The 19,280-nt window shown below is 37.7% G+C and overlaps 2 protein-coding genes across 2 annotated transcripts in view; both read right to left on the bottom strand.

Annotated features, from left to right (window-relative positions):
* The window catches only part of vps35l (VPS35 endosomal protein sorting factor like), a 78,295-nt gene extending 69,876 nt beyond the window's left edge, over positions 1-8,419 (bottom strand). The window contains exons 1-3 of the mRNA XM_052022119.1: positions 8,262-8,419; positions 1,435-1,534; positions 748-939 (exon numbers count right to left, since the gene is read on the bottom strand). Coding sequence (XP_051878079.1) covers positions 748-939; positions 1,435-1,534; positions 8,262-8,350 — 381 coding nt within the window. The 5' untranslated portion in view covers positions 8,351-8,419. The remainder of the gene's footprint in view (positions 1-747; positions 940-1,434; positions 1,535-8,261) is intronic.
* Positions 8,420-12,724: 4,305 nt separating this feature from the next.
* The window catches only part of LOC127573395 (centriolar coiled-coil protein of 110 kDa-like), a 54,774-nt gene continuing 48,218 nt past the window's right edge, over positions 12,725-19,280 (bottom strand). Inside the window, 2 exon segments of the mRNA XM_052021579.1 lie at positions 12,725-13,579; positions 18,029-18,108. Of these exon segments, the coding sequence (XP_051877539.1) occupies positions 13,527-13,579; positions 18,029-18,108 (133 nt within the window). The 3' untranslated portion in view covers positions 12,725-13,526.

Here is a 19,280-nt window from a genome sequence, read left to right as displayed (position 1 = left end):
CATTTGATCTTCCCTTATCAGAGATATTCCCTTTGTTCTATCCATCCTTCCATCTGCTCTGCTACTGAAGACTTGTTTTCTCTTGTTTCTCATTCTGACAAATAATAGGCAAGTCCTTAATTCTGTGTACTTCCCAAATGTTTGAAAATTAAAGCTTATTAAATTTGCCTCCGAATTCAAAAACCATTTTAATATAAAATATCAGGAACCTTTTCCAGGATAAAATAACAACAGAATACCAAAGTGCAACACTTTTTTTAGAATCCTTTAAAAACTTGTTCTGCACAATTTCACTATACAAGAAATACCAAATAAGTGCAAGTTGTTATAAGCATTTATTCGCTGCCCATGTGGCCTTCAGAATTTGGTAAATCAGTCTTCTTGAACATGTTTAATAATATGGCTAATAAAAAATTTATTCTTGGACAAAATAAGCGGAAAGTTTTAACGTAATCAAATGCAAATTTTGTTCAGAAATCCACTTTTTCCTTTTAAAATTCAGAACAATTAGCTCATTGATTATTGCAATACATGCAACTGAATGAATGACACCAATAAAACTGGTAAAGTTGGAATGCCAATTTTATTATTGATCCCACCAGTCATTCTTGATTGGCTAGCAGCTAACCAGTTAAAATGGCAAGAGTAAACTATAAAATTGATAAAAACATCCACATACTAAAATAGGTGATTCCCCCCCACCCCCCCCGAAAGATTTAATGATACAAACATAATGTATAAAAATACCATGTTGATACTGCTTTTTCCTGTTGTCATTGATGCAACTGTGAGAGGATCTGCTGTTGCAGCAAACAGTGACAAAGGGTCACTGCCATCCAGCATACTACTCAAAGGGTCCACTACTGAGCTGGACGATGATGAAGAGGTTGATGAAGCACTTCCTTTACGGGCAACTTTTTTTGTCTTTGTTTCAGTGACCTACAAGGAATCACCAAATATATATTACTTTTCTATATTAACCATCCTTAATAATCTTTGCAATTTCCTCACTAGAATTGGCACAAGTTGATTTACAGATTCATGGGGTAGCTAAAAACAAATTAGAAAATTTGAACACGTAGAAACTTACTGAACATTTCATAAGCGTTGAAACTAAAAAAAGGTGTGCATATTCTGCTTGCTTTGCCTTAATACTTTACTTACACATTTATTGTATTTTCTTAAGCACGATTAACTTTAAAAATGTTTTAAACCTTAGATACTTTGCTTACAATGTCATGCACAAAATGACAACATGAATTTAAGCCGAGATAATATTAAAGAAAGAATCGGTGGCCAGTATCACAAAAAAATTTAATGCTAACATTTATAAATATACTCATATTGTCCATTCAACATTCATTAATAAATTCACTTAAAATATATAGATAAATTTTAAAAAGTTATAACACTAGGTGCTACTGAGGAACATACAGTAATAGGTTTCAGAGGATGGAAGTCACCAAATTCCAGAGGTACAGCTTCAAGGCAGCATGCTTCCAATTCTGCTTTGTAATTCCTCTCTCTGGAGTGCCTTTAAAGTAAAATGTAAAAACAGAAAATACAATTTTCAGCTTTCACTTCATTCTCACTTCAGCACTTCTTTTAGTTCTATCTTACCAAAACTATTCCTCTGCCCCACATCAAATTCTTCTTGTTAAAAACAGAACTTTTCTCTCCTCAGTCTTCAAACAAACTGGAATCCAATTTGTTTTTCATCCAACTGCCAGAAAATTATTTGCCATTATCCAAGTAAAATAACATTAAGTGCAAGTGCCATAAAAAAAAATCACAATTAAATTTTCTTTTAAAGGCACTTAAATATCTAGGATTAAAAAAAAGCACAACTGCTGTATTTGCAATAAAAATGTAATTGAGGACCAGAAACTTAGTCTCAAATATAAATAAATTCCATGGTTTCCAACCGAGTTGCCTAGCTAAAAAATGGTAGAGTTTGTGAATAATGCAAAAGTAAAACACATACCAGACACGCTCATAACCAGTTAAAGCAAACTAGAGTAATGCATTATACAATATGATTGGAACTTGTGCTTAGTTCAAATCAAGATGATTAAATGTGAAGACACTTGATCAGCAGTTATACTCAGATATGTCTGAGACTATGAGTTTTGTCAGGGAAAAAGAAACTTGGATTGCAGTAGTTTTGGCACCAGTCACTGCTGCCCAGATTGTGTGGTCAGAGGCAAATTATGTACACTCATTTTCCTTTTAAACTCACAGATGCCCCATCTTTCTGTGGGCTTTTGCACTGCAAGTTGCAGTTATTGGCAAGCATTCCACATGAAATCTGGAACGTATATGAAAAGGGCAACCTGGTGTGCTTTCTGAACAAAACTGAAGAACCTTTATTGAGATACGCTGAGCCTAAACCAGGAAATGCAAATTAGGATATTTAATTCAATACCAAAAACACAAGACAATAGAAATACAGAAAAAAAAAGGTTTTTATTTTAAGGTCTCCAACAAACTGAAGAATGGGACTACTCTTAAGAGATATTCGGTGTCAGAAAGGTTGTGCAGCAGTAATTAAGACATACACATCCTTTAAAGTTCACTATTGAACCATTCGTCTTCAGCTTGTTCTTTGTGGCAAGATGGTGCCAGAGCATGGCAACTCTTTGCAAGCTGCTCTCTGCAGATCCACTCATTACTATTATAATTGTTCTACTCCTTTAAATATAAATTCTATGTTTTCAAGAATTACTACCTGCACGACACTTTCTCTGTAACACTTTATTCCGCTATTGTTTTACCTTGAACTACCTCAATGCAGTGTTGTAATGAATTGAGCTGTATGAACAGTATGCAAGACAAGTTCTTCACTGTACTTCGATACATGTGACAATAATAAACCAATTTACCAATAAGTAACCACACTGTCTGAACTCACAATCTACACCATGAGAAAGAAGTGATATAGCAGCTTGCACCAGGAAAGCCTTTCATTTGGCCATTCACTGTGGTGGTAGGCTCAACACTCTACACAGTGGAAAAGTTCACCTATCGCAGTAATACACAACCATGTGGAGTTTGCACGAATATAAAAATCAACTCTGGAATTGTCAAAACAAATGTGGCTTTCAATAGCCTACACCTGGACATACTGAAGATTTACAAAGCTAAAGTCATTGTGTTTTCAGTCCTGATGAATGCATAGAAAAACCTGGGTGGTGCACATGTAGACATGCCATAAAGCTGGGGCAACATACAAAGCACTGGAGAAACTCAACGGGTCAAGCACATCCATGGAGGTAAATGGACAGTCATCGTTTTGAGTCAAGCTCCTTCATGGGTCCTGATGACGGGCCTCCACCTGAAACGTCAACTATCCATTTCCCTCCATAGCTACTGCCTGACCCGCTGAATTCCTCCAGTGCTTTGTGTGTTGTTCCAGATTCCAGCATCTGCAGTTTCATGCGTCTCCAGCATGCCATAAAGCTGAACTACTTTCACAAGAATTGTCTGAGGAAACTGATAAGGATGTCAAGACAAGGTCCTACACACCAAGATCATGGACTGCTGTTACAAGCATGAGTGCTCTAGATGATGTGGCCTGCCCATCGTTTCAGAATACCGGATAAGCAACTGCAAGAGAGGATTTCTATGGTGAGCCAGAGAAGCGAGAGCACTCTCAGGAAGGTCAGAAGGAACAGTTCAAGGATACCCTCAAGTTAATCCTCAAGTACTTCATCAATGACTTGAGTCTTACGATGTCTTATTCAATGCACTTAGTGTCACAAACAGACAACAAACAAATCATCCTAATCAGCCATTCACGAGTTTACAGAAACCAAGACAACAGTGATATCATGGTCATCTATGAACTCAAAGGATGAATGACAAGTTGGGATATGTATTGCAAATTGAACCCTTTCCGTGCACGTGAACACCAAGTATGTCAGTGGGCATGTCATACCAGACGAGGACAACTTGGACACCAACTTCCAGAATTCTTCATTTAACATTTTAGGGAGTTACGGTAATGATCTGATTTGCACCATTGTAACCGAGGACGCTGAAAAGAGCCTCCCTTAATTTTATTGCAACATCCAGCCCACCATGCAACTTTAAACCAGTAACAGAAGCAACGTTTTTAATTCTTACCAAGTAACCACCCACTGAAACAAAAAAAATTACTGTAAATTGTAGCCTGTGTATCTGTTACATTCACATACTGAATTGCCAGCTGCTACCACAGTTCAGGAGTTTAAATTTACAAATTAATATCTGAAAGCTTTTTAGTTATCCACCATGATCAAAAAGCAATAGAAGTGTTAATCATTGATATCTTCCCCAGTTAGCAAAACATACACCTAACAGATTTTCACTACATCAAAAGGGTTTTATTTAATATGACTTGTTACTTAGCAAAGGTTTTATTTGCTTCAATGAAGAGCAGGGAGCACATTTGGAGACTTAAATGTCAGCGGTTTTCACAGACATGTGATTCAAACACGTCTGTCAAAACCACTAACATTTAAGTCTTTTTGATAGGGTTAATGGAAAGAAATCTGAAATTAAAAAAAAAGTTTTTAAAATGGAAAGAAATACTCTCGAGCACCTGCAATCTTCTGTCAGCAATGGCTTTTGGATGAATGACTTGTAACTTTCAGCTTATCAAAACAAAGCAGTTGCTTTGATTCACTACATCCTTAAATGAGAGATCTACCAATTTCCAACTTCTCTTCTTACCACACATGACAACCAGTATCCCCTGCCAGGGTTTACTGTCCCACTATACAACTTTTGCATTAAAAAAAATGGTTCTTTAGGAACCTAACCCCTTCATCAAGTGGAGGAAGATCTGTACTGTCCTAATATAATGAGACAATATAAAAACAAAAAGGGAGAGGCTGACTGCAAGGTGGCTTAGCCAAGGTGGTAATAAAGATAATGTAGTAAGCACAGGTTCTTCCACAGGTCAGGCAAGAAGTGCCAAACAGGGTAGACAGGTGAGTAGTTTGTGAAGTGGTGCTTTCTTTCTATTTCTTAAACAGGGTCTCTGTGTGTTTCCAAAGCAAGGGCTTGAAGTTCTCAAGATCATTTTAAATGTTGCTTTTCCACTCTGAGCAGTCCCTGGAGCCAGCAGAGATGTTGCATTTCTTCAAAAAGGCTGGAACACATCCTTGAGTCTTTTCCTTTGCCTACTGGTAATCTCTTCCTATTGTCTGTTGAATCATGAGTTCGGTGTCAAGCACACAAATGACATGGCAAATGACCCGGGAAAGGACATTAACATAGGTTTGCTTCACCTTCCAGTGAAATTATAGGATTTTGCAGAGACAGCAGTGGTAGTTTTTTTTTAATCTCCCCAGTGTCTTGAGATACCTACCATATTTAGTCCTGGACTCAGAGGCAGACAGGGGGAACGTATCACTACTGCACAGTAGACCACGAATTTTAGGCCAGGTCTGAGATCTTGATTTTTAGATACTTTTATTTCCCTCCCTCAATCTACCAAAAGGCTGAGCTAGTTATTGAACTGATGCCTGTCCTCATGCAGAGGCAGCTCCCAAGATGTGGAAAGTGGTTCACATTTTCTAGGGTCTCACCATTTATTTGATTTTCAGAGAGCAGGGTGGTGCATTGGGAGCAAATTGGTAGAGGACTTTTGCACTGCAGATGTTGAATATAAAGCCTATCCTCTCTTACGTTTCAGTGAGTGAAACAATGATGTCTTGGAACTCAGCCTCCAAGCATGTGCAAACACAAGTGCTCTCTGCATGCTGCAGCTCCACCAGTGAGATTACCTCAGTTCCTTTTAGTTCTGAAGATTATTAGTTCCACTTCTGCATGAAGTTTGGAGGTGAAGTGCAATGTGGCAAGAAAGATTAAGCAGCCTTATTTGGCATTTATCTTCAGTGAGACCTGAATGGTACTCTGCTACAATAGCTCAAGAACTCAGATGCTTTGACATCGATTTGCTGCACTAAATGAAACATGACTTACAAGGTATGGCCGGTGTACAGAATAAAACAGTGGGTGCAATTTCTTCTGGAAGAGCCACAGCATCTTCACAGAGTGAGTTCAGCATCAAAAATGTGCTAGTCTGTGTTTCGGCTCCCCTTGCAGCTTTACAATTCTGCAAACACTAACACGGAACCAAAAGGCTATGGTCATCAGTGCATATACCTCAACCTTGGAAGCTTCAGATGAGGCAAAGGTCGGTTTCTAATATGACCTTGGAAAAAATCTCAACTACGCTTCACTTTTTAACCTTCCTGCCCATGAGAGCAGCAATGTCTCCACAGCTTAAGGGTCACCCTGAAGTCTGTCATACTTGGCACTTGCGAAAAGATTCTTAAGAACAACCAGGTCTAGAAAATGACCTGGAGATTGAGGAACAAATTAACTGCAAGTGCAAGGCACTTCTGGATTGAAAGCACCACTATACCTCATGGAAAAACAAATAGTTCTACTGGCATCTGAAGACAAAGGTCCAGCAGAAAACCCATTACCTGAAGAACAGACACTGGATGGAGAGGGTGCAGGAGGTTAAGTAACTGGCTGATAACCAAGATATGCACAAGTTCCTCAGCATTATAAAAGCCATCCATGACCCAAACATCCAAGACTCACTCCAATGAGAGCCAAGATTGGGGTTGAACTCATCAGAAACAAAGCAGCAATCAACTCATGCTGGAAGGAACATATCAAAGCCCTCAAGTGCAACTTTGTCTTTTGTCACGAACCAGCAACAAAAGAAACACACTGAGCATGATTCAGTGTTAAAAACTATTTTATTAATTACTACTTATGATAATACGTAAAATAAGAGTAAAAATGTTAGTATGTTAGAATTCAAAAATGTTAAACCTTGAACATTAACCCCAAAAACTAAACTCTTCGTGCGTGTGTGTGTGTGTGTGTGTGTGAGACAAAGTCCAAAACTCCCAGTTCCGGAATGGTTCTTAAAGTTCAGTTCCGCAAGCCATAAGGTGAAACATGAGCAAGGGCTTCTTCAACAACCACCGTTGTCTGAAGATAAGACGTAGACGTAGAGAAACAGAGAGAGTAAATACGAAATCCAAATGTTCCACGATGGAACTCAAACGACACTCCAGTGTTTACTCGGTAGTGACTCCCTCACCCCGAAAAGCATCCGAATCGTGGTCGTCCACACACAAATACCTGTTTCCTTCTACAGGTCAACAACAAAGTGAACTCCACCGGATTACTTCCAACTTCCATACATGGATTTCAGTGGCAAACACAGTTATTGTTTCTCATCCATCGATAGAGAAAACAAGCAGGCTGGTGTCTCTCTCCCTTCTCTCTCTCCTTCTTCTTCTTACTTCTTCAACAACGTCATTACGTCCTTTATCTTCTATTGATGTAAGCACGCCCCACACACACATACATACACACTCTCTATCTTAAAGGGACTTTCACTGAGTCCGTAACACTTTGATCTAAGTACCCTTGACTCCATTCCATAGCAATCTATTTGGGCCAGCCTTGTCACCACTCCTGACTGACAAGAAATCAAAAATAAAGCCATATCCCAACTAAAAAGAAACACAGAGACTCCATAATCATGACCATATTCAAGTAGGGATACAAATCTAACTGTGGTACCCACAGAAGAGACTCCTTGCTGTCTGCCACAGGAAAAGGTCACTAAAGACCTTCTCAGTTCCTCCCAAAAGTTGCCCTCATTGCACAGTACATTCCTTCCATCCAGAGACATTGTGGACATGATTTTCATTGCTTTACCGCCCACAGAAAATTGCAGAAAGCAGCATTACCCACAATACATAATCTTTTTGACCTCACCAAGGCATTTGACTCCATCAGTTGAGAGAAACAGTGGAACAACTTCCTCAAATTTGGGTGTCTGCAGAAATTTATCTCCATTTTACATGTCAAAAATATGTAAATTTAACCTTCTCAAAAAAAATTCAAGACATTACTCTGCCTTATCTCCTTGCTAAATGATAGTACAATTCCAGGATTTAAATTTACATTCTTAGTGCAATGGGAACAAAATAAAGGGAAGGAAATTGATCAACTGAAAACATGAAGTGAATTCGAGCCAGGGTCAGATGAAACCTGCAGGAGGTTTGGACCTGTTCAACTAACAGAGCATTCATCGGTTTTGAGATTACAGTCATGGATTTTAAGAGGCGCCCACAATTTTATAAGAAAAGGGCGTCGAAATTTTCCCCAAACGTAACCATTTAGAACAAAAACAGAGTCACTCGAGTGAGAAGTTTCACTCAGCTGTAGAGGCTCCTTACCACTGCACGGAAGCCATCTTCCAGGTCACGTGCTCTGCACCGCACCCTCTGCTGAACTCTCCCGTCGTGACGTCTATGGGAGGCGCCATATTTGTGCGGGGCAGAGACCCAACCCACAGCTGCCCCGCACCTCTGCGTCGGAACCGGCGTCGCTGGAGATGTGTGTACTTACACGGGGCTAGACTTGTGATGACATCGAAGAGCGAATGTAAATTGAAATAGTTACTCCTACAATTGCTCGAGAATTTCTTCTGCTTAAATAAACGGTGTATTTTTGAATGAGTATTTTTAAATATTTGCATTTCTGTAATATATTTTTTTGAGTTCTTAGTTTCTCGTACATTGTTTGATCTTCAATGAATGGCAGAGGAGACGGTAGGGAATATTGCCACTTTGTGCGATTTTTTATCTTTGTGGTTTCGTCCTGAATTGAATGCATTGATTTCGAAATGTGTTTTTAAATGCAACAATTTACCTACTTTAGAGTCATATTTCCAGAGCAATTTACAAAGCAACTAATTCCACTATTATGGCTTTTAAGAAACTATTATAGTGTTTCATAGAGCACTTGATAAATAGATTTTGTGTGTTTTTAATTCTAATCACTACTAAATGCATCAATATTGAATTTGGCCACAGAGAATGAAGTAAATAACCATGCTTGGAAATAAAAGCTCAATACATGATTTGACTTATTATGACTTTTTAAGATTTTTTTTATTAGCGTGGATCTGTTTTTAAATGATTTTCAAACCTGGATAAGAGGCTATGTAGTGTAGGTTTTATCCAATTTATATAATAATTCACTGGCTCATCCAGCCAGTTCCATATAGTTTTGATGCCTTATATATGGTGATATAAACTCTCACTACTCAGTGGAGCTAATATCCTGAAACAGATAAACACTCAGGCTTGTTAGGGAATATCTTCACTCCTTTATTCACACAGGATTGATCCATTGGGTCACATTGACCTTAAATTTATTTTACAGGATGCCCATCAGGAACAGCAGTATGCCATTTAACTCTTTGAGCCTGTTTCAGCTTTTTTGTGAGATCACGGCACATTTGTGACCCAATTCCATAAACTACCTTTGCCTCACATCCCTTAATATCTGTGGTCACTAAAAATTCAGTTAGCATGAAATAACATTTTGTGGAAGTTTTCCAAGCTTCTACAACTCCTTGCATGTGCATATAATTGTTTTCTAACCTCATGGCCACAATTTTAGATTCTCCAACCACTGGAAATAGGTCTATCTGCCTTCGTAAATACTGTGAAAACTGCTGAAACCACCTGAATTACAGAGAATACAACCAAAGATTTATATTGTTTAAAAAAAATCTTGTAACCTCTCCATAATTTGATCCTCCTTGTTTAAATTATAGTAAATTTATGCCAAACACTGTCCAAGGCCAATGTGTCCTGAATATATGTTGCCCAGAAATGCTAATAGTATTCCTATGTGACCCTAGCATTGGGTCTAACCCATGCACTCCAATCTCCTAGCAATAAAAGACCAGCTTTCCACTAGATCTTTTTGATTATTGTCTGTAAATATTCACACTTCAGAGATCTGTCCATATTGACCCACAGTCCCCCTCCCCCACAGACTCTTTGGACTTCTGTTCCTGGAATTTAACTGTTTAGGAAATGCTCTTCCATTATTTTTAGGTCTAAAGTCAATGACCTATAATTTACCAGAATTTGGCCCATTCACTTGATTACCCTGTTATAATTACTGACAACAGCAGCTATATGTGTGTCATGGTGGATGTGTGGCTTTTTCCAATAGTAAGAATGATAAATGGTTTCAAAATAATATAGATTTCTGTGGGATAGCTGCCCTTTGCACACGATAGAATTCAGTCAATTTGCTGGTGAGATCAATAATGTGTCTTAGCTTTAAGATTTTTACAAACAACTTCATGAAATTTCTCCTCATATCCAAAAGTAATATATATTGATTTGCCCTGCCCATTGCTTTCCCAGAATTCCAAAACAGTTTTGTTAGGCTTGAATATCCTTCACAAATACATGTTGGATCTCCCTGATCAACTAAAAATAAGGCATTAAAACACTCTAATCAAAAGTGTGTGCCTACACCTAACCCTTTCATAATTTTAAACCTCATTAGATCATCCTTCCAGCCTTTTTTGAGATGTTGACAGCTGAAATTAATTCTGAAACACAAGCAATACTATTTTTGCACTCTGCCATGTTTTTCTATTCAGAACTACACACCAGTGTTAAATAATGCATCACCTGACAAAATATAGTGGGTACTTTTTCTTTTAAATGACGAGTTTATTGGTCCCCTTATCAAAAATGTTACATAACTTTGGTTCATAATAGTAATTCCTGCCTAATAATCATGGGTTTAAGTCACAAGGAAGGGCATTTTTTAAATTCATGGAGACCCATATAAACGGTCAGGATTTGAATGAATTTAATAGACCATTCATGCCCCAAATTAAAAACTGTGATTCAAAACTAAGAAGAAAGCTTGATGGTTTGTGTGAAATTTTATTGACTTTAGCAGTGTTCAAAATTTGACATTAGATATCACACTGAGTGTTGAAAGAAAATGCTCAAAGTGGGTGAGTCTTACTTCAGTTGAAGTGCTTTTTCTTGAAGAGGAATCATATTAGATGCAGAATAGTTATTATCTCAGACATGGAAACAATAAGGTATTGTTAACTAGAATTTTACTTATTTTGATGCATTAATAAAAGGATCTTATCTGGATGGATTAGAATCAAAAGTTGGTAGACTAAATAGAGTGGGACATGTCAGTCCATATTTTTGCACGTTCTGACAGTGGCCGTATAGTTTTGCTCTAATTTTCTCCCATCTCCTCAGACATGTACAGGTAGATTAATTGGTTTATGTAAATTAGTAAGGATTCATGGCAAAAATAATCAATGGGGAGTTGATGTGTGAGAATAATTTGTAGTACAAGGAAACAAAAACAGGGAATGAGATTAGTGGGATTACTGCCTGGGAGCTGGTGTGGATCCAATCAACCAAAAGGCCTCTACAGGAAGCCTTCAAGGAGGAGATGGTTCATGCATTGATTAATTGATCCCATGATTGGGAAAGGAAAGCCAATGAAAGCTGCAATCAAACAGAGATCAAAATGAAACTTAAAAAAACAGGTTCATGATTAATGTAACTGACAAAAAACTGAAAAATTCACCTCAAGCAGAAAGTGCAGAACAGATAATAAGGGTAAAATCTGCAGTCATTGCAAAATAAGCAAAATGCTGTGCTTGCAATTCATGCAGAAAAATCTAAAACAAAAACAGAAAATGCTAGAAATACTCAGCAGGTCAGGCCACATCTGTGGGAAGAGAAACAGGGTCAACACTTCAAGTCATAGACCCTTTGTCAGAACTGACAAGGAGTTAAAAGCAGCTTGTAAAACTGCAGGGAGGGTGGAGAGGGGGATGTCTCTGGTAGGGCAAAGCCAGGGTGGCCATGGGGATAAACTGTAACCAAGGGTATTTGGTCAATGAGTGAATGGGAGCAGTTAGATGAGTGGGAACATTGACAAAAAAGTAAAACTGCCATTGCTGGAAATCTAAAACAAACAAAAAATTGGAAATTCTCAGCTGCATCAGGTCACATCTCTGGGAAGAAAAACAAAGTTAAGGTTTCATACCGGAAACCCTTCGTTTGACATTGATGAAAGAACCTGGGCAAAAAAAAAATGTGGGAGTTGAGAAATGCAGAGCAGGAGGACGAGTCCAGCAGGTCAGACTGGGCATGTCCTCCATTCCCAGAGAGATGAAGAAAGACAAAGGTGATTACAGGATGGATGACTGGTACAGACTGAGAAATCAAGTTATTTGAAGTTGTGGAATTCAATACAAGTCCAAAAAGCTGCAACATGCCCAGACAATGAGGTGCTATTCCTCAAGCCTGTATTGGGCCTCACTATGACAATATGGAGGCTGCAGACTGATAGGTCAGAGTGGGAGTGGGATGAGGAATTAAAGTGGCAGGCAGTGGGAAGCTCATGGTCATCCCTGCAGACTAACGCCAGCGTCCTGCAAAGTGATCACCCCATCTGTGTGATTTTCAAAATCCAGTTCTTCACATCAACTGAGAGTCAGACGGCTATTATGGAGCAAGACCTGATACCGATAAAATGGCAATGCATGTGTCAGTAAATGCCATGGGCTGACCAGTCACAAAGAACATCAAGACTCACCTCATCTTCACATAACAATCCTCTTGTCTATATGGTTTCCCCCATTTAAACAAAACTTCTACTGTCATCAAATCCAGATTTAACAGTTAACTACCAAAATTACACAATTATAAAACCATCAGTTCTAAATTTCAAGCTTGTGCCTGCAAAAGAGGGAAATCTTGCTTGAAAAATCAGTGTTTTTTAAAAAAAATGTTATTTGTGTGCGTGTGATATGCGAACAGAAATTAAATCAGCTCAATCTGAAGACTTTAAAAACTTAGATTTTTGAATCTAAGTAATTTATTGCAAAAAGCCTTCAAAAATGCAAATAGTCAAATAGTTTATTTTGCAACATGCACAACATAAATACATAATTGAAACATTATAAAAAAATAAAATTATTGGCAACAAAACAACGCGATTTAAACATAAATAAGAGGTTATTTATATAACCAAGAAATATTCATTTGCATTGACTGGAAATGGCATCTGTCAAACGCAAGGTCTTTTAGTTATCTAGGTAAGAATTCATCATAATGCTTGAGAAAATCTTGTCATTTGTTTAAGTGCATGCTTCAATAATTAAAGTTAGTATGCAAATATTACAATGGAACATTTTGCAGAGTTTTGGCCGAATTAACCCAAAAGTTAATGCATTTCAGAGTAAATTCTCCCTTTAACAGCTGCATTTTTAACATCAAGAAAGAGAAAGTAAATTCTACATTTAGTTTACAGACAATAGAGAAAACCAAATACATTTGAGATACTATTTCTAACAACAGTCCCTCTTCAGTCACACAAATATATAAAATCAGTGCAAGAAACAACTAGACCATCTAGTTGTTAACAGATGCACTTTGATGAAATTCTTGGAGTGTATGCCTTTCAGTTTGTGAGGTACAGAATTGTTAATAATTATTTAGTGAGAATTTAGAAAGTTTGACACTTGCAAAATTTCTTCAAATAGAGTAACAGCATTTCATTACAATTTTTTTTTATTGAAAGATGGATCTTTTCAAATGTCAAGCAACTGTGCAGCACCATTCATCCTACTGAGTGCTGTTTCCTCAGCGTGTCGTAATGCTTGACTTTGTTTTCAGCGCTCTTCCTGGACATACTCCTTTAATAATCAGAAAAAAGACTTTTGAATTAATAATTCTTGAAGTTTTGTTTAAGTTAAAATACAGAGCTTAAAATTAAGTGGATTCTGCAGTAATGAATGACAATTAACAGATAGCAGAATTAAGGGCCAAAATATAATATATGTAACGAATCAGAGCATTGAAAGGTGTAGTAAAACCACCTATGCATCAGAATAAAACAATCTTTGTCAGAGAAATTTCACAAGGAATTTTGTTACATTCTGCAATTTTTTTTAAAAAAGAAACAAGTAATTCAGCAAAAGCCATGATTGATTACTGGTCTACAGCTCAATGTTGCTTCAATATTATTCTTGCAAAACTATTTCACAGCCAGGATGCATTAGTGTCATAACAGAAAATGTTGATCAGGCAGTATCTGCAGAAAGAGATAGAGTTAACATTGCAGATTAAAGACCCTTTGTCAAAAAAGTTTTAAGTTGCAGAGGTTTTGATGATTGGGGGTGGGGATGAGGGGATGATGGGATGATGGATAGGACCCGGGGGGGGGGGGGGGGGGGGGGGGGGAGGGGGGTGGAAATCACTAATTAGGCATGGCCAGAGTTACCAAGGAAATGCTGTAGAAGTCACCTGGTCAGTGGATTAATAGGCGAAGTTAGAAAGAGAGAAAATGAACACAAGCTAAGAAGTGAGAGAAGGAGAAATCAAACAAAAGGAATATAAAAGTTGCAAAAATGCAGCGCTGTAAGGCATGCTCAGCAGATTATCCTGTACTAATGGAGAGAAAAAGAACTGAGACAATATCACAGATGAGTGATTTGCAATAGAAATGGACAGTTCTGAAACACTGAGAAAGAGCTACTTGAAGTCGTAGAATTCCATATCTAGTCCAAAAGGTTACAACATGCCCAAATGGAAGATGATTATGTCGGGCTCATTGTAACAGTGGACTAGGCACAGACAGATAGGTAAGAATGGGAATGGAGTGGAGACTTTAAGTGGCAGGTAACTGAGAGCTCAGAGTTGCCCACGCAGACAAAGCAGTCACCCAATCTGCATATGGCTTCTCAATGTAAAGGCGACCACAGTGTGAATATCGAATGCAGATCGGAAGTGCAGGTGAATCATTCTTCACTTAGAATTGTTTGGGAATAGTTCCTGAATTGTGGGAAGGGAAGAGGTAAAAAGTGCTGCTTGGCAAATTGCTGTAAGGGGAGTGGTCGATGAGGGCAGAAGAATGAACCAGGAATCAAGAAGGGAACAATCCCTTAAATTCTGGAAGTGGAGGCGAGGGGAAGAGAAGATTTGTCTGATGGTGGAATCTCATTGTAGCTGGCAGATATTGCAAAGGATGACATGTTGAACACATCTGAAGACCAGGGGATCTCTGTTCAGGAGGAAGGGGTGAGAGACTAGGTACATGAAATCAATGGTACGTGGTCAAAGACTGTCAATTACGGTAGAGAGGAGCCCACTATAATTGACTTGTAGTTCCTTCATTCTTACACTGCTCAAAATGAAATTTGTGATGAAATGAAAGTGAAATTTGAGTAATGTTAGCCCTCAGCTTAGAAAGATCTCCATGATGTATTATTTACATTACCAGTGATCTGTAATAAGTTTGATTTTGGCAAGTTACAACAAATATTACATTTAAACAGTTATTCAAAAAAAGGGAAAGTGGAAATCTACAGAGCAGTTATGCAACATGTCATTGAGTAAATGTTAAAGCTGTTATTAGGGACAATTTAGCAAGGCACTTGGAAAAATTTCTAGTTTTGCGAAAGACACCTTTGACCAATTTATTGTAGTTCTCTGAAGTAACATGCACTTTGGATAAAGGGGAACCAATGAAGTACTAAATCTGGATTTCCAGAAGGCATTTGATAAGGTGCCGTGGCAAGGACCATTTAGGGTGGGGGCAACATACTGGAGGACTGAGAAACTTAACAGGTAAGAGCTGTGCAACGGGCATCAATGTTTCACAATACTTCATCGATATTCACCAGGGAGGAGGATGTGAAGGATAGAAAGTTAAAGGAGCGGCATAATGATATTCTGGAACATCTGTGTTAGGAAGGAGGAAATGTTAGAGATATTGGCACACATTAGGGTGGGTAAATCCCCAGGGCCTGACAGGATCAATCCCAGGATGCTAATCAGAAGGGAGGAGATTGCTGGGAATCTAACAAAGATTATTGCATCTTTGTTAACCATGGGCGAGGTACCAGAAAACTGGAGGATAGATAACGTTGTTCCCTTATTCAAAAAAAAAGGAATAAACTAGGAAACTACAGACTGGTGAGCCTTATATCAATAGCAGGGAAGTTATTAGAAAAAATTCTAAGGGACAGGATTTATGTTCACTTGGAACAGCATGGACTGATTAGGAGTCAACATAGTTTTGTGCAGGGGGGGAATCCTTTCTTACAAACCTGATTAGGTTTTATCAGGAGGTAATTAAAAAAAATCAATGAAAGTAGTGCAGTAGGCATGGTTTACATTGACTTTAGCAAGGCTTTTGACAATGTCCCTCACAGTAGGCTGGTCCAGGTTAGGGCACCTGGGAAAGTGTGTTGGCAAATTGGCTCCAAAATTGGCTTGGTGACAGGAGGCAGAGGGTAGTAGTTGAAGGGTGTTTATCCTGATGCAAGTCTACAAACAGTAGTGTACCACAGGGATCAGTGCTGGTAGCACTGAGTTTGTCATATATTGGATAGAAATATAGGGGGATCGATCAGTAAGTTTGCTGCTGACACAAAAATTGGTGTTGTAGATAGCGAAGATTTAAAAGGATCAGAGGGACATAAATCAGTTGGAAAGCTGTGCGAAGTAGTGGCAGATAGAATTTAATCCCAAGCTGCATTACTTTGTATATCTGGATGTCAAGTACCAACAGGACGTATAAAGTGTTAGGAACCTCAGGGGTGGTTGATGTACAGAGGGACCTTGGGGTGCAAGTTCACAGCTCTCTGAAAGTGGCAACCCAGTTGGATAGGGTAGTGAGGAAGCCATTTGGCATGCTTGCCTTCACAGGCCAAGGCACTGAGTATAAGAGTTGGGACGTCATGTTGCAGATATACATAACATTGGTCAAGCCACACTTGGAGTATTGTGAAGTTCTGGTCGCCACACTACGGGAAGGATAGCAATAGAAAGAGTGCACAAGAGATTCACCAGGATGTTGCCTGGAATGGAGGGGTTTACTGTAGATATAATTACAGCATTTAAAAAGGCATTTAGACAGGTACTTGGATATGAAAAGAGTAGAGGGATACAGGCTCAACGCGGGCAAATGGGATAGGCATCATGGTCAGAACGGATCAGTTGCTGAAGGTCCTGTTTCTATGCTATATAACTCTGATATTATACATAATTGGATGTAGACAAGAAAAACCCATTTGCTGATGACAAGATAGATAGGAAAATAGTTGTGCAGAAGACATAAGCTTCAAAAGGTGAGTGGGCAAAGATCTTGCTAATGGAGTATTATGTGGGAAAATGTGGAAACGTCTATTTTGACAGGACAAAATCACCTTATTTAAAATGGTGAGAAATCGCAGAGCTGAAATATAGAGGGATTGTCAGTCAATTTTCAAACTAAGGGGCTCCTTTGCATTCAAGACCCTACAATTTCATTTAGAATGCGTATCTTGGTTCCTTTCTGATTTGTAACACAAGCAACTTGATAAAAAAATTATGTTTTAATTAAGGACATTTTATTACGGCACTTGCAATTTTCATTATGATTCAATATTAGTTAACAAAATTCTATTAGTTAACAAAATTTAATCGTGTACCTTAGTATTTTTGCTAAACTTCAAAGTAGCATATTCAGGCAGAATGTCAATAAATGCAGTTTAAAAAATTGCCATATACAATGGATATTCTAACCAGATTAACATGCATACTCCCAGAAAGTAATTATTTCAAGTCAGCACATAATTTAAACAGGAAATAGGTGCGCCCATGAACATTTGTAATTTCTTAGAGCCTACTCTATCAAAAAGAAAATCACTTTTTCCCAGAGCAGAGTGGAAAAAGATTGAAGGAAAAGCAAATGAAACAAATATAAATGATATTTATCTAGATATCTGCACTAAACTGAACATGAAACTCGAAGAAAGTGTGTAAATTAACTAGTGCAGAGGATAGTTGTAATAAAAACAAGGTACCTCCCCACATAAATGAAGTAACCTCCCAGGATGCTTTCTTTTTTAAAACCAGGTGAATCAACACAGTGGTGCCAAAGGTGCCTGCCTATTCCAGGTGCAGCACGCCATATAAAAATTTTTAAAAAATGAATGAAATTCAAATCATTAGAACAGACAAATGACAAAATATAGGAAAAGTGCAAGAAGCAAAAACTTAAATAAATAGAAGTTAACTTGAATCCAACAAATAAAGGTAAAAAGCATGAAACCGAAAATAGAAGATGGCTGGATGTCATCAAATACTCAACAACACACCTGGAACAGTTTTCCTAGGAAATCTGCTTTCTGAGTCCCTCTCTCTATTCTTTTCAACCCCCTTTTTAGAAGTGTGGACTCTAATCAAAAAAGGAAAATATGTGAGTGGATACTTTCAATGCATCTCAATTGTTACTAAAAGAGCTAGCATGGATTTCAATGAAGTTATCAATCCATTTTAATTTTACACAATATTCTTGGAAATGTTACTGAAGTGTTAAAGAAAAAAATCTAGAAATTCTAGCAGTTAATAGCAACTTTTTCTTAACAGCACTGTAGTTTTATTAAAAATCAGTAATGATCTTTCAATAATTGCTTTAAAAAAACTATAGATAACATGCAATTAGAGAATTAATTGGTGTCCTGGCACATTGTTAGCTAGCTGTACACGTTCTTCAGTTTAGACTGTGTCACAAATGACATCGAATGTGCTCTGCAAGACATGTTTGCAAGGCTTTCTGAAAGATGAAATGAACTATATTAGCCTGCTCCCTTGAAGGAGTTGTAACAAATGGAAGATATTAAGTCTGTATTTTTTCCAATTGTTGACATCTTTAGTCACTTTGATTTGCTATTTTCAGGCACTTTTGGTGAAGTAAAAATAATTTTACCAAGATGATTGATCAGGAATTTAGAAATAATACTACACTGATGATTCTAGATATCTGACTGGCTGCAGTCTGACTATAATAACAAGTTTGAAAATGCAACAAAAAGATACTTTTCAACATTATAAATACATCACCCTCCCTTGGCTGTCCCCTCACACTTTCTTTTCATACAAAAGGCAATCAAATGTGCTTCCTGTAATCAAAAGTGGTACTGGAGAGGCTACAGAGAAAAGCAATTACATACTTTGGTGAACTTGAGATATTTGGAGTGAATGTAAAAAAAATTGCAAGACATAAGCATATTTTTTTGAAAAGGAATGCAATGTAGAAGAATTTTAAGATTTCTATCAATCACTTAAAATATATTATACTAGTGTCTGCAGCTAGTTAATCACCAGATAACAACATTCAAGGTAATAATTAGTGGATCATTGTTACAATAATTTGGACTAGAGAGAAACAAAACTTCAAGTTTGGTAATATAAACTTTATGATGGCCATACATTTTTACTATAAAGTTCTCAGATTTATTGATGACTACTAGAACAATAAAACACCAATAGTCCAGCAAGCTTGAGACTTTAGCAAGGCCGAATTGGCAGATATTCCAGACTATTGGATATTACTCCTATTAATACCCC

The sequence above is a fragment of the Pristis pectinata genome, chromosome 8 (genome assembly GCF_009764475.1).
Source record: "Pristis pectinata isolate sPriPec2 chromosome 8, sPriPec2.1.pri, whole genome shotgun sequence".
NCBI lineage: Eukaryota > Metazoa > Chordata > Chondrichthyes > Rhinopristiformes > Pristidae > Pristis > Pristis pectinata.
This window is presented reverse-complemented; position numbering and strand designations above follow the sequence as displayed.